The sequence below is a fragment of the Apteryx rowi genome, unplaced genomic scaffold (genome assembly GCF_003343035.1).
Source record: "Apteryx rowi isolate R43461 unplaced genomic scaffold, aptRow1 scaffold_1329, whole genome shotgun sequence".
In the NCBI taxonomy this organism is placed as follows: Eukaryota; Metazoa; Chordata; class Aves; order Apterygiformes; family Apterygidae; genus Apteryx; species Apteryx rowi.
Genome location: NW_020447563.1, coordinates 3,119 through 24,269, shown reverse-complemented (window position 1 = coordinate 24,269; position 21,151 = coordinate 3,119). Strand labels below are relative to the sequence as shown.

General features: G+C 40.4%; 2 protein-coding genes across 6 annotated transcripts in view; one reads left to right on the top strand and one right to left on the bottom strand.

Annotated features, from left to right (window-relative positions):
• OSBPL1A (oxysterol binding protein like 1A) overlaps positions 1-16,297 on the top strand; it is a 58,431-nt gene extending 42,134 nt beyond the window's left edge. For 3 of the 4 annotated variants that reach the window (XM_026056763.1, XM_026056765.1, XM_026056766.1), the window contains 11 exons: positions 1,110-1,185; positions 2,453-2,587; positions 2,960-3,057; positions 3,812-3,994; positions 4,554-4,661; positions 4,753-4,842; positions 5,081-5,207; positions 8,439-8,555; positions 9,355-9,478; positions 11,407-11,497; positions 15,119-16,297. In XM_026056763.1, coding sequence (XP_025912548.1) covers positions 1,110-1,185; positions 2,453-2,587; positions 2,960-3,057; positions 3,812-3,994; positions 4,554-4,661; positions 4,753-4,842; positions 5,081-5,207; positions 8,439-8,555; positions 9,355-9,478; positions 11,407-11,497; positions 15,119-15,221 — 1,252 coding nt within the window. In that variant the 3' untranslated portion in view covers positions 15,222-16,297. Of the gene's footprint in view, positions 1-744; positions 801-1,109; positions 1,186-2,452; positions 2,588-2,959; positions 3,058-3,811; positions 3,995-4,553; positions 4,662-4,752; positions 4,843-5,080; positions 5,208-8,438; positions 8,556-9,354; positions 9,479-11,406; positions 11,498-15,118 lie in introns of those variants that run through there. The other variant, XM_026056764.1, reaches the window with a different exon arrangement.
• A 115-nt stretch (positions 16,298-16,412) lies between these two features.
• Positions 16,413-21,151, bottom strand: part of CABYR (calcium binding tyrosine phosphorylation regulated) — a 6,416-nt gene continuing 1,677 nt past the window's right edge. Inside the window, exons 2-5 of one of the 2 annotated variants that reach the window (XM_026056769.1) lie at positions 20,281-20,559; positions 19,657-19,731; positions 17,867-18,505; positions 16,413-17,499 (exon numbers count right to left, since the gene is read on the bottom strand). In XM_026056769.1, the coding sequence (XP_025912554.1) occupies positions 17,871-18,505; positions 19,657-19,731; positions 20,281-20,559 (989 nt within the window). In that variant the 3' untranslated portion in view covers positions 16,413-17,499; positions 17,867-17,870. Of the gene's footprint in view, positions 17,500-17,866; positions 18,506-19,656; positions 20,560-21,151 lie in introns of both variants that reach the window. The other variant, XM_026056768.1, reaches the window with a different exon arrangement.

Genomic DNA, 21,151 nt, shown 5'->3' with positions numbered 1-21,151 from the left:
GTTTATCAGAAAAGTGGAATGGAGGAGATGACAACACTCTCGTCAGACTGTAGCTCTCTAATTACTGCTTTAGCTGTTGTGGGGGGACAGGACCTCCTGGGGCTAGATGTTCAGGTGGAGTTAACTAAACTTTGCAATTCAATAAATAGTTTGTGCAGTTTGAGTGAGCTGTAGGTAATTTTTATCTCAATTTTCCTCATTGATATTAGCTTTATGGTACAAACAGTGACTTTAGTGTTATTATGGACAAAGAGCTTTAAGCTACGTTTATAACTCTCTATAGGTAAATTAGATTAATAATTTAGCTGGTCAGTAGTAGTAAGAAAACTCAACACAATATGTGCCTAATTTAATGTAATGCTGAGAAGTACTGACACAGCCTAAATGTTGGTCTTAAAAGTGTATTTAAAACTTGCTTCAGTATACGTCAGCCCTCCATACAACAGGCTGCAATGTTTCCTGTTCTCTAACAATGCTGCTTTTTCTGTTTTTCCTGAGGGTTGATTTTAATTATAGACAATAAATGTTGTGGCCCTTGAGTCAGTACACAGGTGACTAGCAAAACCCCCCAACTCTTTAACCCTCAAATCTATTCAGATGCAGTGAACCCACCTACAGCGTCTTTCATGAAGAATACTCAAAAGCACTCAGTTTCTCTCGGAAAAACACAACTGAATGTTTTAATGATGCCATCATGCAAACACTGTTCTGATAACTGATGTAGAAATTCTCTTTGCTCTCAAGGAAAATGAACAGGTAGTTCTGGTACTGTTCTTGGAGAAATTCAGCTTTCTTTGCAGGTAAAATAGTTAAATGCTTCAAAGTAGCACTGTGTTGTTCCCCCTTGCATTTTAATTTTAAATTATTTTTATTATAACTTTTAAATTAAAAAATAACTAAAATAAAATTAAGTTTAAATGAGGTTGATATTTGTAATGAAAGCTTCCCAGTGTTGCTTTTGCTTGATAAGGGTGGTCTGGCTTTACAGTTACTGGATGACTAGGAAAACTGTTACTTTCAAAAAAGGGTATTGGAGTTTTTCTCAGCCATGGTTAGTAATGGAAAACTTCTTTCTCCTTCCCTCCTCTATTCTGCCTTCCTTTCCACAGAACAAGCTTGCCATCTCCAATGTTTTCCAGAAATGACTTCAGTATTTGGAGTATCTTAAGAAAATGTATTGGAATGGTAGGTAATCAGAAAGCTACAATAACAGACTTGAAATATTTTGTTTCATTTGAGGCCCAAATTAAAATTTGTGTGTGTGTGTTTGGAGGAGTGTTAATCTCCTCCTTAGGCTTTTGCTTGCTTTTATAACTCAGGAAGGTAAGACTTGGTCAGAGCAATATTGGTTGAGTAACGGCATTTTCTCTTGCATTCAGCCCTTGAATCACTTTGTCATATCAAAAACTTGTATTTTGACTCCGAGAACAGAAACTTTCAGCTTTCTTTGCCCTTCCCCCTTCCCCAGAGTATTTCAGCGGTGTTACCAGCCAGACGGTGGGCAGATCAGAGAGGTTAGTTGGTTGGCACTTAATCTGCTTCCACCTAAGGGTGAACTGAGAAGAATTCCTCTCTCCATTAGATCCTGCAATAGGCTGAAAGTATTTACTGCCAGTAAACCTCCATCATCCCGTACCACTAGCATACAGAGGGGAATGTGGGTTTAGTAATTGTTCTGGTCTGCAGAAATGGTTGCGCAGAGGTAGCAGTTTGGGGAGGGAGCAGGGGAAGGATTGTACTTAAATATCTGTCAAAGCTGTTAGTGTCAGGTGCTGCTGTTATGGATGAGAACAGTCCTGGCTACTCAGCACATTGGCAGTGTGCTATACTACGCTTTTAATTTGCTAATGCTGGCAGTTTAAAACACTGCAATGTTAAGCATTCAGAAGGTATGCTTTTTAGAAACAGGAAAGAAAATAAACAGCAACAAAACAACTGCAGTACTTCTCTTAAATTTGCATTCTTGTTAAAAGATTTTTTTTTCCCTTCAGAATATAAAATTCTTACTTTTTATTCCTGTGCTGCCACCTTCCTCCATCCCTTCTCTTCCTTCTTCCCCTGCCTGCTTGTCTCCAAAGATGTTTAAGTAATTAGGTGGCCTATATCTATTTTAAGACTAATAAATAACTTAATTTTTAAAAGGGCCCTTAATATTTCATTCCGTTGTTTCACTTCACCTTCTTAATGCATTTGTAAGTAGGAAATTTGTTTGATGTTTGGTTTTCTTTTTGTTTTAAAAGAAGTGGCCTTAATGTTGAGATAGATAGGCTTATCAAGCTCATAAGGGATGTAAAGGGTTTTTTCCATGCAGCATTAGCAGGGCCAGGTCAAGCACATTGCATTAGCACTAAGAACATAAATTATTTTTGTAATAAGCCAATTACATTTGGGTTACTGTAGGTCAGTGTATCTAATCATTTGGTTTTTAACACAAATTTCATTTGTGTGTCAGGAGCTGTCCAAGATCACAATGCCGGTTATATTCAATGAACCACTGAGCTTTCTACAGCGACTTACAGAATATATGGAGCATACATACCTTATCCACAAAGCCAGCTCACTTTCTAGTACGACTGAGCGAATGCAGGTATTTTGCATGTGGTAATTTATAGTAGCCCTTTTTGAATGTTCTTAGATTTTCTTCTTCATAGATAAACTCTCATTATAGGAGGAACTCCTGTAATTTGCTGCATGTCAGATTTTGTTGTTAATTTGTTAACTGGTTTTGCCTATCTAGGAAAACGTTGTGCTTTTTCTAAGGCTTGCTTTTTTTAGCCTTTTGATGAAACCTATTTATGCCCCTCCCTTGACTTAAAAAAAAAAAAAAAAGGACCAAGAAGAAACCTACACTTGCTAAGCCACCAGAGAATAAACATTCTGTAATACCATGGCTGTTGTTGATATCTGACAAAGACTAAAATCAGTAGAGTTAACTGTGTACTCGTGTTCGTTTAAATAGTGTGTCGCTGCATTTGCTGTGTCTGCTGTAGCCTCACAGTGGGAACGTACAGGGAAGCCATTCAACCCACTGCTTGGAGAGACATATGAATTAATCAGGTAATGAATACAAGGTGCACTGAAGAGTGGAGGGTGGTATTCTACATAACTGATGTTTTGTTAGGCTTGTTAGATGGCATGCAAACTGCTCTTTGGCTTGAAAAATTCCTGTGTTTGCAAGCACCTCCTGCAGCTGCTAGGAAATGTGTTGCTGGTGTTTCAGCCATGCTCGCCTCAGTGAAGGGAAGCCACTTAGCTTTTCAACCCAGAGCAGGCTTTAAAATCCATTTAAAAGCAAACTTTATTTACAAAAATGACTTTTTTCCTAAAACCTGAATGAAAGGGTGTGTGTTACATATAAAAGAGGTGGTAGAGTTGTAATACTCATTATATGAGTGTCCAGAGTATGAATAGTTGGTTTTAGTGTATTAGTCTGCAGGTGTCTTTAGAGGAAGTTCTTCTCTCAAACAAGTGAGGTTTTGGCCTGTGATTATGCAAAAGTTTGAGCTCACTGTCAAAAGTAAACATATTGGCTAATAAGATTTGGTTGCTCTTTTTACTGTTTCACATGTCCTCAGCTTCTTAGAATGAGGATGTTATATATATTAGTTGATCTGTCTCTTTTGTGTTACCATGGCATTTTAACTAACTCTTGCACTGAGACCAGTGACTATGCATGCATCAACTATGTATTTCACACTAGGGGAAAAGAACCACAACTTCATCTTCACTTGATGATTAGATATATGCTTCCAGTCTTTTTTATTTTGTATCCTCAGAACACTGATTTTTTTTTTTGAATTTTATTTTGCAGAGATGATCTTGGATTTAGACTTCTCTCAGAACAAGTTAGCCATCATCCTCCAATCAGTGCTTTCTATGCCGAAGGTTTAAATAATGATTTTGTGTTTCATGGATCAATTTATCCTAAACTCAAATTCTGGGGAAAGAGTGTGGAAGCAGAACCAAAAGGCACGATGACTTTGGAGCTTCTTGAGTAAGTTGATAAGTGATAATTGCGTGGGCACAGTGGCCACATCCGTAATGATTAGTGCGCATTACATTCTCATGGCTTAAGAAGGGACATGTCTAACAGCCACATCCTAATGTTTGATGGCAGATGGCTTTGCAGGGAGGAGGAGATGAGAAAATGGGAACTGCCATCATTCAGCCTAATACACTGCATACTAATAAATTTTGTGTTTACTAATCTGTACAAACTGGCATTGTAGCAGTTGGTGCATGTGGCTGTATGTCCTGCAGATGCCTGGACATCCAATCTTACCATGACTAGCACACTTGAGTCCTGTTGACTTTCCTCGTGTGATTCAGTGCCAGCAGAGACTGGCAGCACTGAGGCTGCTGTTTTAAGGAACTGATAAAATCAGTAGCAGTATCCCTTGCTCACCAGGCACGGTTAATAAACTCCTTGAGTTTTCCTGGCTTATTGCCATGTCCCTTTCAAGACTTGATGCCCTTTATAGAAGACAGCTTGTTGCAGCAGTGCCATTCAGTACAAAGATAGAGTATTTTATTCTTTCTCTCTCTTCTTCTAGACACAATGAAGCCTACACATGGACAAATCCTACTTGCTGTGTGCATAACATTATTGTGGGCAAACTTTGGATTGAGCAGTATGGAAACGTGGAAATAACTAACCACAAGTAAGTTAAGAATGTGAATGTGTTCACTTGCTGGGAATTTAAAAAGAAAAAGCATTTGGAAATAATTAGTACCTTCTTCTTCTGCCTTTAGAACTGGTGAGAAATGTGTTTTAAGCTTCAAGCCCTGTGGCCTCTTTGGGAAGGAGTTGCACAAAGTTGAAGGCTACATTCAGGACAAAAGGTAAGATTCATTCCTAATAGAAACAAGTTACTGTGCTGTTTCTAATGGGAACTGCAGAATTGAATGCTGTTAACAGTGCATCAAAAGCATGAACCTAAACCAGGAAGGTTATAACTTGTATAACACCAATAATGTAAGTTTGCAAGTTGTTCTCAAAAGCTATTCTTTCAAATAATATGTTTGAAATGCTGAAATAAATCTGCTTAAGCTCTTTTGTAAACTTAGTCTTTTTTGACAGCAAAAAGAAACTCTGTGCGCTGTATGGGAAGTGGACTGAGTGCTTATACAGTGTTGACCCAGCTACTTTCGAGGCTTACAAAAAAAATGACAAGAAAAATGCAGAAGAGAAGAAAAGCAGTAAACAGGTATTAATCATGTAAAGAGATGGTATCTCAAAAGCATGATAGTACAACTAAATATTTTAACAGCACTTAAGTGCATTAAAGCTTACTTTTCACTTATTCTCTATTGCCTAGTAGGATTCAAAAATGGATTGAATGAGTACCGGTATTAAGGGATAAAATGCTGGCTCTTTCAAGGATTTGTATTCAAACTTCCCAAAACTTGGCACAATCTAACCACTGGCTGGTGGCTCCTCACCTGTCTCCTGCAGAGTTGTTGCCTCTTCATCCCAAGTCACATGGAGAAAATAACATGTGTTAATTGGACCATGGTTCTGATTACGTTTGATAATATTTATATTCCAGTAGAAGGATTTGGACTCCTATATTGTTTCATATCTTGATGAAAGATCCTATTCTCCAGGTTTTAGAAGAAATTTTGTTTTTCTCTTTATTACATAGCTACAACTTCTGAAATGCTGCAATTTCACAACTGTATTTTTTTTCCTAATGGAAAAAAATAACATTCTTAATCCTTCCAAATTTCTGACAGCGGTATGCTTTCTGTTTAAGATGAATAGTGGTAGTAACAACATAACAGCCTGATGAAGAACAACCTTTCCTAGTATCTTAAAAGAGTTATTGTCCTCCTTTGGTGACTGAAGCCAGATTTTTTTTGTTTAAGTATTGATAGCTTTTAACGTAAAAAAAAACAAAACTCTAAAAGCAGTTGTTCAGTTGTTCCTGTGCAGATTCAGATTGTTGCTGTATCTGAGATTGCTCCAGTGCTTGCTATCATGAGAGTGCTAAAGCACTGGAGATTTCTGCTTCTCTTTGAGGTCTGCCCCTGTGAGCTCTAGGGAGAAGGAGCAAAGAAAAAACATACCCTGTGTCTTTGTTATACTTGAGCTATCACTTGGCTTTCTCTGACAAAGCTCAAGACTACCCTTGCTTTTCAATTCAGAATAAAGCACCCTATTTCATAAAGCTCAAGTTGCACATTGCCCTGATTCTAGTAAAGCACACTTTTCCTACTCATTTAACAGAACTATTTCTGTGTAGAAGGCTTAAAGCTTTGTAATGTGCACTATAAATCAGCTAGTCTTTCTCTGTTGAATATATATCCCCACTGCCCCCTTGTGTCTGAGGAGCTGATATTGCTTATGGTTTTTGAACTTCTAAGTGACCAAGTCTCAAGTGTAATGTCTGGATGTGCTTTGTCCCTTCATGGTAATGAAGCAGTCATTCAGGCATGAAAGTACATGGCCTTTCAAGTTTCTCCTAATTAGAGTTTTCAGATTATTCTTTAGTTGTTTTCCACTCTTCCTTCTTGCTTTGTTGCTGCTAATGTAGGCTCGCTTCTGTCTCCCTTTAGGGGACCTTCTTGGGTGTGAATCCTTTTGCAGATCCTTTTGTCTCTTCCCCAAAATCCCATTGACTTTTGTAGGGATTAAATTTTTGGAAATGCAATCTTGCAGGATGCTAGACAAACCTTCATATATGCAAAGGTAGATATTTTACCAACATCATAACAGAGTTACAGTAGGCCTGGGGCTATGCCAGGGTGTTTCAGCTCTGAGGGAACTAGAACCATTTTTTGATTTAAGATAAAGCATTTTGTGCCAAATTTCCAGTGCAAATATGCAGAGGAGCATAATGTAAGACAGCCATCAGCAGTTGCCCTCACACATGCAGAGCTACAGACACGAGAGGTCTTGCTTTAGCAAAATGTGTTACTATTCTCCTTAGAACTGGAAAGACTTTGAGTAGTGGTGAGCATAAATTGTGCAGCATGTGGCAAGAGCACATTGAAATCCTAGTTTTAGCTCTTTGCAGTTCTTGTGACATCTCAGATTGTATCAGACAAGGCAAAAAACTACAGTGTGTATTGTAGTCTTTTTATAAAACTTGGTCTTGAGTTTGACACTCTGATATTGAAGTGTCCTTGTTTTGATAAAAGGATATCTTTCTGATCTGYGTTTTGCCTCAAATCCTGATTTCTTAGAGTGATCAGTGTCCATTAAAGGTTAGAATGCCGAGTTATCAGGACAGCTCAAATGTAGTCATCTAAAAGCCTTGTTTAGCTGGGGGCCTGAACCTGGTCTGTATGTTGTTCTGGTTCCTTTGCAACTGGTTCACTGTTAAAAAAAAAAAAAACGTACCCAAGTGCTCCACAGCGGGACAGAATTCTTAATTCTTTCTAATTTTCTAGGAGCCGTAACCCATGAATCATCTCAGAATACAATTAAGTTCAGTTCTGGGTACTGGGCTACTTTGTACAAAAACATCAGTCTGTATTATCTGATGCAACCATCAGAGAGCAAAGCTTATTAGCAGCAGGATTAAAGTTGCTGGCATGTAGCCAAAGTATTTAAAGCAGTTGGGTTCATTAGTTGCCTTTAAATTCAGCGCTACTCTGCAATGGTCTCTGAAATGTACTGCTTTTTTAGCTATGATAATAATACCAGACTTTCTTGGGAGAGGTCTTGCTCATTGCCTAGCTGGCCTTAGTTCAGTGTTGTAACATATTCTCTTGTGGCTGAACTAATATTAGCAGTTCTGGACCTCAGCTGTTCCGAAGGAGTTTGTTAAAAGCATAATGGTTTAGAACTAGTTTCAGTCACATCTATACTGCAGCCACCACTTATTCTCTACTGCCCTAGTAACCCTGGCTGAAGGAGTTGCTCCCTTTCTGGAAAAGCCATTCAACAGTATTGTGGTTGCCTCAGGCAATGTATGTCAGCCCTTATAGGATACCTTTCCCAGAAGAAGTGGCAACTCTAGAGTATCCATTTAACACGTTTGCAGTTTGCCATGTCAGTAATGTAGTGGTCAGTGGAAATGAAGATTCTTCTGAGCAAAGAGCAGTAGCATAGTCCTTTCCATCTTGCACAAGCTTCTACTCTTCAGTTTAAATCAAGCAGTAATGGAGTTAAATATGAGGCATGGGAATGCATATGTTTGAGGAGATCCTTAGTGATAGCAAAATTGCCATTTCTTAGCTCTTGAACATCCAGATTTTATCTACGAAGACACTAATACAAGAAACTGGTAGACTTCCCTTGGGAGGGAGTTGGGGACTATGTATTCTATTTTAATCTTTCTTGATGAGCACCTAGAAAAGTTCCTGTGTTATTGAAATTATTTACTTTGGTCATGGAAGTAATTTTACCGAAGTCTCAGCATTGGAGTGAGTGTATTCAAATGGCTTATGACTCCAAATAACTCCTTCCATTTTCTGTGTGTTGCTTATAGGTGGGCAATACTGAGGAACCAGATGAGATGCCATTGCCAGATTCTGAGAGTGTTTATGTTATTCCTGGAAGTATTTTGCTATGGAGGATAACTCCAAGACCTCCAAATTCAGCTCAGGTCAGCTATTGCTTCTGCTTCTTGAAAATGCAAGCTATTCTGTCAGTTTGCCTGTTCAACATAAAGCAAATCCATTTGTCTTCCTTTTCATTGACAAGTCTGAATTTACCTGTTTATTGTAACAAACTTTCCCACTACTATTGTAACCAGGTGAGGTGGGGTTGGAGGAAAGGCATGACTCTTTCTAACTAGCTGAATTTCTCTGCGAAATTGAATGCTTCATGTAGCTAGTGGTACAGGGGATTTCCCTGCCTCTTCTCCTCTCCCTTCTCCCCCAGCTGAAGCACTTACTGTGTGACAAATCTCTTCTGAAGGGCTGTATTAGAGGACAGACACTTCCTAGGAGATGTGTGCTCTTACAGAGCTTGCAAAATATGCATAGCACGAGTTGGTCTGTGAAGGGCCATGGAGCTGGAGAGCCAGTGAGCAGAATGTATGGGTGCATGTGCAGCTAGAAAGACCTAGAACCAGAACAAGAAAAAGTGTCTTCAGCAGGTTCATCAAGGGGGAAATGCCTCAGTAGAGATGGTAGGGAGAATGCTAGTAGGACTGGAAAAAGAAGATAGAAATAGTGCACTGAGTAATTGGATGCTGTCCTGATTAAACAGAAACACCAAGGATCACCTACACTGTGCCCGACGCTGCAGTTCTGCTTGCATCTTTAGTATTTCTATCTTGAGTGATTAAAAATAATAATCATAACCTGGATATTTGTTTTTAGAATGCTGCTTTGTTGTGTATTAAAACTAGCAGCTAAAGACTTTCTTATAAAGTCACCCTTTACCTTTGTCTCTTTCAGATGTACAATTTTACTAGCTTTGCTATGGCTTTGAATGAGTTGGACAAAGAAATGGAGAGTGTCATTCCCAAAACTGACTGCCGGCTACGACCAGATATCAGAGCCATGGAAAATGGTGAAATAGGTAACTTAGTTATTGCAAAGGTGGTTTATTTTTCCAAGCTGGGGGATTGGAAAAATGGAAATAAAAAAAATTCCACTCTCAAATTGTTGGATGAATGTTAGAGTCAATAGCAACCCATAAAGATGTGTTCCTTCATGTTACAAGACAGTAACTTAAACTCAGTCTTCCCAGGTTATGGTATGCTTCTAGTGAGAGTTCTGTTACCCACCTACTTATGTTATCCATATAAGCAAGAATCTTAAAAACTTCAAGATGATGTGCTTTTTATTTGCTTTTAGCCCCTTTGCTGTGCTCCATAGTCAAGCCCTGTAATTGGAAGCTTGTGTAAGGAGACAAGCCTCTGAGCATCAAAACTATTTATGAACTTCTCATTTTTCTGTTTCCACCAGCCAAAACAAAAGTATTTTGATGTGCCAGTTCTGAGTATTACAGTCAAAACCAAGTCGAACTGCAGTGACAGAAGATGCTTGATGCAAAATTATTCTTCACTGGGAGCTGAATATTTCTGTTGTCCTAGAATAGTGAATTAGAAAAGCGTTGTGAGACTTTACACAAGTAGAAATTGTATGCTATTTAGAAACCCTGTCAGCATTGTTACAGTAGATTCCATAGAGTAAAAGTGCCTTTTAGAGTCTTCTGATACGTACTTGGTGTTGAATGCTTTGATACGTAGCAGCTGACTTGAGAGGAGTAAAGTTTTACGGACAGTTGTGTCCTGCCCCGGCCATTTTTTTTTGCTCCTCTGTTTCTTTTTGGCATTTTGCTTATAAAGCAGGGTGGCTTGGTTTGTAGACTAAAAGCATGGAGGCTGTTAGTTTCTCTGGTCTGCTGAGTGATCTCCGTAAGTCATGAAACCTCTGATTCTGTTTTACCTTTTTCAGTGATTCTGACTACTTCTGATAAATAGTCTGAGATCTAGATATAAAACATGAAGACACAGGCATAATATCATGTAGTTGTGCTTGTGAAGTTTTGGGTTGTTTTTTTTCAGAAGCTGATAACCACTTCCTTGAGGCTTAAAAAAATAAAATAAAATAAAATAAAATAAAATAAAATAAAGCAGATCAGTGAATTCCCCCAAACAGTGTCTTCTGTAAATAGGATTGTTTTGTGGCAAGTGGGATGGCCATACTTGGTTCATAGCATTCTCAGTGACTTGCATGCCTAAACTTAGAGTGAAGTAGCTATGCCTTTAGCAACAGACTATACTCCTTAACTGTAATAGCAGCATAAAGACTGTCTAGCAGATACACTGGTACATATGTGGTATGTCAGTAGCTGGTAGGATAACTGGGAACAGCTGATACTCTGCCAAAAATTATTCTCCCGACTACTTCTTCCCAAGCTGTTCATGATTCGGGATTCTTTCTGCCAAATGGAAGTGACTGTTCTGCATGTTACAGACAATGACCCATGCTATCTTAGTGGCTTAACAAAAAAAATGCAGAGATGTTGCAAAGAGACAGTTCTTTACGATTTGGAAATGAATATTCCAAATCCCTATAGATCAGAAACTTGGCACTAGTAAGATCTTACCCCAAGACTTTACAAGAAGTTGGTGGCCTGACTCCTGAATTGAATCCAGCATCATGTCTTAACCAGTTTCCGTGTTGAAATAAATCCCAGATGTGCCACGTCCCCTAGCTCACATGTGCTGTGAAGAAAACGTTTTCAGGGTCCTCAGGCCATGGCTAAACACATTTAGAAGATAGAACAGAATTTCCTTGGCTGTCGTTGTGCTGCAGCTGGACTGGCTTTTAGACTAAAATAGAAGTGCTTTTGTGTTATGTAGGAGGCTCTTTAAATGGACAACTTTTACTGCTTCCCTTGTTTATTTGCTGGGTCAGATGAAGTAGATGTCCCTGTCCTATTTTACACTTAAGGCCTTATTTTTTGTTTTTTTGTTTTTGTTTTTTTGTCCCTTTAAGATCTAGCTAGTGAAGAAAAGAAGAGGCTAGAAGAAAAACAGAGGACTGCTCGCAAAAATCGTTCCAAGTCAGAGGAAGACTGGAAGACGAGGTTAGTGTGTCTGCCTGTAGGTGTATGTAGTTATATAAAGATTTTGAACATTCAGGTTAACTGTCAGTTCACCCAAGCGATATGCACTATCGTGTCAGCGTGAAAAGCTGAAAACATCAGCAGGTTGGGTGGTGCTGCTGTTGTATTTGCAGGCTTGGTCAGCGCAGGCTGTAGCGCTTCCAGAGAGAAGCGTCAGGCTCAGCCTGTCGGTTCCTTCCCTCTCGCTGTTTGCACTCCCATGTTCGAACACGAGTTGTGTTGTCTCTGCTGAGCACCTCTCAGTTCCATCAAGAAAAAGATGTTGCCACTGATAACTGCTTGCAAAGGACTCTTGTTGCTGGTGATTAATTTATAATTGACCTAAATTTGTATGCCTGGCCAAAGGGGAGGAGGAAATGATTCCTCCAAGGAAATTGATAGCTTGTTGCCCATGACTTCCCAGATCAGTGTGTGTGTGTGCTGGTAATACTGTATTCCCACTGCACACAGTTATTTTCAGAGTTGGCGAAATGGCTTTATTGCCCAGATAGCCAAGCAATTTTCTCCTTTCTCTGAGAGGAGAAACTAACTACAAAAATAAGAAAAGCTAAGGGAAAAATTAGCTTACAAAAGTTTTGCCAGGACTTTTATTCATTTTGTTTAAAAGATGAGAGAAGAAAGTTGGGGGCACTTAGACACAACAAGCTAAATAGAATCCCTGTAAAACATTACAAAATGCATCTAGTTTGACCAGACACAGTTGTTTAAATGCATAGCAATAAATTGGTAGCCTGTTCACAGAAACTTTCTCTTCCCTATTAACTTATTAATACACCCAAACACTGTGGATTAAATGTCTTTATAATGTCTATTTGTAACTATAAATCACTTTTTTCTTTTTTTCAAATGAAGTCACCCATCAGCCCAGAGTCCCAGGTTTGGATGTGCCTGACTTTGTGTCTTTTCCTTTGCTTGCTCTCCTGAAGTGTTTGGGTTTGTTTGCCCTGAGGCTGGCACAAAATAACACTTTTGATAATTTGGAGTAAACATGTTAAGGAACATGTTAGGAACGGTCTTGTCCCTCCCTTTTCCTTTTCTGAATTCAGGGGCTTTTATGCTTTGTTCCTAGCTCTCACTGAGTATTTTCAAAGCAAGGGATAGTCATACTATGTTCTTTCATGTGTCTGAAGTACTTAAAGTATAGCTCAAAGCACCTGTGTGCTGTATTAGAGGGAACTGGGGGAACTTCCAGAGGGCAATTCAGAGCAGTGGCTACAGGGGCTATAATTAGTGCAAACACCATTCATAAGGTTCTTCAGTTATTAGTAGTGCAGTTAGTTATTACATAAATAGTCTGTTCATGAACTCTAGACCTGCCTACCACATACCAGTATCCTTTAAGAACTCCTTGTTTTCCAGTGTCTTTTTCTAAAGCTGTGGCAGAAACTTCCTAGTATCTGATCTCCTTAATAGGAATGCGAAGTGTGACTGCTCCTGAAGGATGAAGTAGAGAATGTAGGAACGGTTACTTTCCATTTAAACATAAAGAATTGTGCTTGAAAAAAATCCATACTTTGAAGGGAAACTCTTCAACTGAGTTCTTCATCTGCTGTGTGATATAATCTCTTTAAACTGTAAACTGATTTCCTTGCCACAGAAAAGCATGCGCCTTTSTCTCTAGTAGAGTTCCTCCCTCACAAGATGCAGTTCTCAAAAGTGCCTAGTAATTTTTTTTATTTTGAAGTCTAAATTTTTAGGCACTTTATAAGTGGGATCTTGGTGTTTCTTAAGTGGTTCACGTTGTGCATTTGATGAGTTACAGTAGAGACTGATGAGTAGTTTTAACTCTTGAGTAAGAAAGAGCCTAGTTCAGTTCTGAAACACAGCAGCAGTCTGTCATTTGTGATGAACACCAGTCATCTTTCTCCTCCTTGCTTACCTGGGTGCTTATTTGATTGCTTTGGGTCTCCCCGTGTCTCTCACTTAATTCTTCTATCAATCAGCTTTCCCTTTCTTATAGAAGTAGTAGCTTCACTGGAGGAGGAGAACATTCCCCGACCTTTAAGTGTGCTGAAGACATACCAGTGAGTTATGAGGGGTAAAGTTGCTTTATCTGAGAGATGAGGTATCATCTGTGCTCATACCCTTACCTCTCAGCAGGATGGCTTGGCTCTTGCTCTGGAGTAAACTACTATTACCTGCGGACTAGGAGGTGTACTAGAAAACACACACCGAGCAGTTGCTTACGAATATGTGACATACTGTAGATTTGCATCCTGTGTGGCAGTGTTGTGGTAGCAGTGTACCACCTACAACGCAAGGGGTGAATGACTTCTTTTCTTCTGTTGGTTTCAACTCATTTAATCTGGCCAGCTGAACTGTTGAGGTATTTGACCGTTCAGTTTATCATAGTGAGGATGATAGTACAAGGCATTACTTGTGATACGCATCTCAAATCTTTTGACCAAACAAGACATGCTAATTAGCAACCCCACTTCATAACATACAATGTTATAATATTGGTGGTCTTTATGGTTTTGCTTTTTAAAGATACCAACTCATATTTGGTCCTAATATGCTGTAGTTTCTGTTCTGAAACCTTATCCTGAAGGGGAAGGGTTGAGCTGAATGGGCAGTCTTGCATAAGGATGACTGCAGCGAGGCATACAAAGCAAGAACTGGCTCCTGCGGCCAGTGAAGAGCTGAAAGGAAGCTGTGGAGCGTATTAACCACAGAAGCAACATACAGCAAGCTGACTTGTCCTATGAGCATGGCCTGGCAAAATACAGCAGAAAGTTAAAATGCTACAGAGGGTTAGTGCTGTGCAGAATGCTGTTGTTGTAAGGCATAAGTAACTGGGCCCAAACAGAAAGCGCYGACTAGTAAGTGCTATATACTGCATGCATATTCAGTGTGTACACACAGCACTTCCAGATTAGGGAGAAGAGGGAAGGAAGGAAGGAAAGATGGTGGTAAACTTCAGTATTTCTGCCACCAACCAGCTCAGCAGAAGTTTGCAAGTAACTTAATGCAGATGGAAGCAGCCTTCTGGGCATTAAAATAGCCCCACAGTGTGACAATGTAATACAATGTAGTTAGGTTGTAATGAGGAAGAACCTTTCCTGTGGCCTGTGGGTGACATTGCACCTACGCTGAAGCTAACTGACACCCTTGTTCTGGGCTAGTGTTTTGCAAAGCAAGGCTTTACGACACATGGGGAAATCTAGATCCTGGGGAAATAATGTTCTTCTGTTTTCAGGACTGCAGTGCTTGTGGTGTTCGCGTGTCTTCCAAAAAACATTATTGCTTATGCATGCCATAATGATTGTTCACAACTGCTTTGAAGTAAAACTGTAGCCATCCTTTCTATGTGACGGTCTTGAGTGCTTCAAGTGACAATATACTGGTGTCAGTAACTTTCCCTAGGAGACATTTAAGGGGTATGGAGGAAGGGGAAAATCTAACCACTGAAGATGGCTATAAATTCACTTACGAATTTAAAACCAAGAGAGTTCCTGCACTCATGATAATTAGTTTGAACAGTAACCAGTGAAGACAGAGCAAAGCAGTTCTGAACTTCTATAAAATGTGTGGTAGTCAGTTCACTAATACGCTGTATTTTTTTTTTTTTCCCCCTTACAGATGGTTCCATCAAGGCCCCAATCCCTACACTGGTACACAGGACTGGCTTTATTCTGGCAACTACTGGGACAGAAACTACTTTAACTTGCCTGATATTTATTAAAATGCAATAAGGAGCCTGTGGCTGATAAACATAAGTCTTAATCTGTTTTAATGATGTTTTCCCTTGTTTTACTTATCTCCTGAAACAAATGACAAGTTATCAAACAGAATATTAAGCATCTCCACAGTAAATCTGGTGGTACATGAACTGCAGTCCCTTAGAGAGGGGAATAATATTTCTGGCTGATGGTGGGTCCTGCATGGACAAAATTAGTAAGTAAGTTGCCATGGTTTAGTGCTGCCCTGTTTCCTGAATACACCTATATGAGGTTGTGGTGTATGAGGAATAGAACACCTTCAGCTGTTCTGTGAATACTTTCTTTCATAGATAACACTGGCACAAGTAAAACTGGTTTTATTTATTGTGATACGGGAATGTTTGAAAGCGCACACAGTAATTGGAATATTCCGTGCTTAAAGCAAAAAGGTGCGTCACTTTTGTAAAGATGTAATTTTTCATAAAGTGACTTTTACTAAAGTAACTACCTGGAATCCTGAGCTCTGGTCAGAGAGATTCCAGAAGTGTTCCCATCATCTCTGGACCATTCATACAGTTGTTTAAGCTGGTAACATTACTGAGGTATTTATTCAATGTTTTGTGCAGTGTGTTCTGAATTTTGCTCTCCTGTTTTGTTACCAACCTTATGGTTTTAAGGAATTAAGAGCCATTTAAATATCTACACGTTTTATTTGAACTGCACACTAGTAACAGGTTTTTAAAGAATCTGTTTAATGCACTAGTAGTTCTGGTGCCCAGCACCACTGCAAAAAGACAAGAACCGAATCAGTCCAGGACCAGTGGAACATAGTGGTGGAGGGGGGAGGGGGGATAGGACCTGTGTATGCACTGTACAGACTCCTTGGGAGGAAGTCTTGTGCATTTCAAAGGTAGCAAGGCACCTCAGTGAGGCCTCCTGTGCACAGCTGCTTTACCCCTTTTCATTGGGGTGCTTTCAATCTTGGAGTGTAAGTTTATATTGAACTGTGTACAGAGCTTCAAGAGGATTTTAACTGCTGTCTGGAGGTTAGTGTTAATTGAATAATTTAATTGCTACTAAATAAAGGCTTCAAAACTTCTCGCGTCAAGTGTAAACTGGTTGGTTGATGGTGCTGACCCTTTCGGAAAGATCCAAAAGCAGCTGCAGTGAAGTTATATGGCTCTAGTATGTCTCAGGGAACCTCATTATGGGGAGGGCAATGGGGGAATGGTGCTTTTCTTGAGTGTTCAGTGACACTGCAGCTGGAGCCTTGAAGGTGGGTTGGTGAAACTATTAATAAGGCAATGAGCTTTCTATTTTTATTCTGTCCTCTGCTGGAATTACCTGAGCCCTATTTGCATAGATAAGGGAAGCATTTTCTTCACCAGTCTGTTTGATGTGAGGGCCCAGCTCTTAAGAGTGTGGAAGGTAGAAATTGAATACCTGCACTGGTATTCACCTCCTCTTTGCTGCCCTCAAGCCATTGGCTGCCACTTCTTGAAGTCTTGTTTAATATTTGGTCTCTAATGTTTGTCCACTTACTTATTCCTGTGTAACTTCAGGTGTGATTCTGATCAGTGAAAACAGTCTAGCTGTGTTGGGTCAGTGCTTCAGCAGGTCGCACAGCACTGAACATTCAATGCTAGGGAAAAGAAAGCATTTAATCTCCCCTAGATTCAAGAGGGAAACTTCTGCACAACATAAGGTTTTCTTATTTTCATTTTGAGGGACTTCTGCTTCATGAGAACATTCATAGTTCAAGGGCCTGGCATACTTAAGTGATCATAGTATAGTTCTGAAACCTCTAAAGCAAAATGAAGATAGATAATTATCTTAACCCCTTCCTTGAAACAGAGCCTCAACTGTCCTCCTTGACAAGCCTAATTACATGTGACAATATTTCCTTCCTCCAGTTAAAAATGTGACTGTCCCCTTGTTCCTKAAACTTGGGCTCCTTTCTAGAGTATAACCTAGCAGTACAGACTACATCTGATTACATTGGACTAATTTGGCTGTGAACGGCTATGCAATCTCTTAATCATTTCTTGGGTTATGCATACACTATAGTAGCACAGTGAAGAGGCTAGGCCACTCTTCAGTGAAACAACTGCAGCAGGTATCTAGTCATATTGCACTCCCAGGAAACTGAAAGTTAACTTTCAGTATGCTAGGAAAACACAAAAGGCATGGGATTCTGTTCTGATCGCTGGCATTTAATTTTGAGCACTTGCTTTAGGTTATTTGATTTATTAAGATGTAAATTCCACTCCTGATGAAGTCCAAACAGCCTCTCTTCTCAACCTGTTTAAGAAACAGCATGCATTCAGTAGATGGTATACATTAATAATTACATTTTGGAACATGAACTCTTAATTGAGAGTATGTGTTACTTTTAAACTGTTGTGCAAAGAGGTTTCATCTATTAGCAAAAGAGAGATTGCAACTTGGTTACTTAGACTGAAGCTAGAGCAAGATGGTACTACTAATTGCAGGGTGTAACAAGCAGAGGAAGGCACAGGTTCTTTAAGTATGACAAATACTTTAGCCACTGGCCTTAAACCTCATTTTACAGAAAGAGGGTCAAGCTAAGATTCAGGTAGCATAGAACTGCATACAATCAATGCAGAAGCCAGACACTAGTATCTTTGTATGCAAGACTCAAACTTACCTTTTCATGAACCTGCTCTGTGGATTGGACCACATGTAACTGTAATCTGTCCTGCAATACTATAACTTCCTGCAAAGGCATGCATGGCTGTTTGATTATCACCAGCTGGTGAGCCTTTCTTTACAGACATTACATCATCCAGAGGGATGGCAACTGAGAGAAAAACTGGGGTTGGCGGCCTAGCAGTCTCCTGTGCAGCATTAGGATTGGGGTTTGGCATAGCTGCTTGCTGATCGACTGGCCTGGCAACTGGTACCGGGATTGTAGTGAATCTCCTAGCACCAGTGTCTTGCTGTGCAAGGACAGCCTGGCCAGGAATAGGTTTCCAGTCCCGTGTGTTCTGAACAGTAGAGCCCACTAAAATGAAAGGTGGGACACTTCCCCTCTTGCTTTCTTCTGGCATCACGTAAGTTGGAGAGAATAGTTGTGGTGGTTGACCTTGTAGTGGTATTGGTTGGAGGACCTGTTGTTGATCCTGCCCCCCAGATAGATAGAGAGTTGCCTGGGGATAAGGAATGCCAGTTCCAGCAGGAGGAAGGGATGGTGGTGATTTTTGACCTTGGCTCAAGTCAGTTAGACAATAGAGGGTCCACACATTAGAATATGGTGGTGGCTGTCCTGCTTCGCTTGCTGCCATGGCTACAAAGATAAAAATGTAAGAGTGCTGGTGTCAGGAGCAGTGCATTGCAGTCATATTGCAAATCCTTATATCTAAAACATACCTACACTTGTTAGAGCAAGCATGTTAGAGAAGAGAGCTGGGGTAGCAAACAGCTTGGCACATGGCTGAAGAACACCTGCAGCCTAGAAAAGTGAAACTCCTTAATTCTCAAAGGCATTTCTGGTCAAGCCTTTGAGAACTGCCCCATTTGACTGGCATTTCTGAAACTGAGGTTTTGTCAAACTCCTCCAAATAATAAGGTTTGGTTTTTTGGTTTTGGTTTTTTGGTTTTTGGGTTTAAGAGCCAATGTTGTCACTTCACAAATTTGCCTAATGCAGCTCTCTTCTACAAAATGCTTGGCTGGGACTCACACTTCTATGGGCTCAGAAAGATTCTGTAGTACTAAGGAGACTCATGGGGGATCTCCACCCTGGAGGGTTTTTCCAGCTGGGCAAGGGATAAGCTGGACACATGCCACCAAAGAGAAGAAATTCTGGGTAGGTGCTTGTTCAGTGCAGATCTTACCATGAGAGATGAGCACAGATCTCTTCCAGTTTGCAGAAAAAAATCTGCCACTAGCTGATGACCAATGCTTAGCCACCCAGCCCAGCTGCAGAAACTCACCAAACCCAACAAGACAGCACAGGCAGGCAACCACCACCATTTTTTGTTAAATGCAAAACCCCCATGTTAGTGCTGGAATATGAACTCTTTCAAGGGGAGGAGATGCAAAACTAGGGCTCCCATCAGTCACCTGTCCTTAGCCACAGGGCACATGTATTACATCTTAGATCTCTGATACCTGCTTCAGAACATGTGGCTTGTTTTGATCAAGACCCTTTGGACTCAAGGGGCACCTTCCCATCACTCTTATCTGCACAACCCACAGGAGTGCATAAGTCCTGCTCAGAGCCAGCCACATCCCTTGGAACAGGTTGCAGAGAGATCTAACACATGTGCATTGGGGCCAGGCAGATGGTGTGGGTACAGGTGTTTCTTACAAGTCATCTCCACCCTTTGCTGCACTGACATAGGTGCTTTTCCATTTAATGACCACTGACGAGACTGTAGGGCTCTATCAGGAAGCTGTCAGAAAGACCCAGACTTTCTTACCTGACATGGCATTACCTTGTTCAGCAGATGCCATTTGTGCTGTGGATTCCATTTTCTCAGGGTCCCACACTACGTCATCAGCAGATGGACCTAAGATTTTAGCACATGAGAAMTGGCCTGCATTTAATAGCTGCTCAATCTTCAACAGATAAGCTATTTGGTCTAGAGAGAGAATGATTTTCTGTGGAAACCGCTCTATGCAACGTGGAACCTCTGCATCCATAACCAGCTCATCAGCACGACGCACTGATACAACCTCAGTGGTTAAGGTAACCTCAATTTTGTTGTGGGGAGGCACGGCCTGCAATGGAGTTTTAGGAGGAGGTGCTGGTGGTGGTGAAGGAGATGGTGGTGATGGTTCTTCCTGCAAGGGGACTGAGGAAACTTGATTTACATCATTTGTTAAGACTTCAGCCTGACTGTCTGAAGGACCTAGTTCTCCCGCCTCGGAGGACTGCCTTTGCACTCCCAGTTGTGCCCTAATAGCCTCTGCAGACCCCTCAGCTGCTGGGATAGCAGGATCATCTTCAGCAGCACCTTCTACTGGTGCAAATATGTTCTCTGAGCTCAGAGAGACTTCAGGAAGAGTCTGCGCACTTGTTGCCACATCCTTCACAAAATGAACAGAATCAGTGTTACCTAGCATCTGGGCAGCAAGTTGGGCAGAGTCAGCAGGGACATATGCAAGTTCCGGTCCCTTGGGGGACGAAGCTTCATCAGGTCCGGTGGGGGATTTGTCTTCTACAATGTCATTGTGAGTCGATGGGTACTGAGTCATTTTGGAGGTATATTCAGTATCAGGGCTTTCAAGGAGTTGGTCCTCCTCTGTGTCAGTACACTTTTCCTTTTGTTTGGGCTCCCCAGGAACTGAAGTGTCTTGTGTGTCCAATTTCTGTGGCAGTCTCTCATTCCAGTCTTCTGCAAGATAAAAGCAGACAATGGCAATGTTTCAGCAGATGTTTCCATTTAAATAAAATTTCAAGAGCAATTTGGCATCTACTCCATTAGACACTTTATGGCACTTTCACAAGGCCTTCCCAGGTTGCAGACATGGAAGAATTTACAATTTGCTTGCCTAGTGATAGATTAAAAAAAATTCAGAAAGCAGTGGTAGCACTTCAAAAACTAGGAAGCCTGAACTGTATTCCTGATAATGGAATGATTAATTATCAAGGAAAGGAGAAGAGAGAGTAGTCAAAATGATCAAATAAATAATCAAAACAGTGTTCCATCATATGACTAATAAAATCCTCAGCCTTGGAAAAACCAAGGAAGAGGTCTGGTTTCTCCCAAGATTATCAAGTGTTGGCCAATAGGTAACAAAGCAGCACAGTGGTAGATGTAGCATAAAATGGAAGAGCAGGTAAATCTTTGATAAATGATCACAGCTTAGCACTGAGTTGTTTTGTGAAGTCATGACTGGATGAGATCAGGGAATTTCAGAGAAAGATAACAGCAAGAAGTCAAAGGATCCTTCTGATTGACATCCCAAGCCAACACTGACCCACTC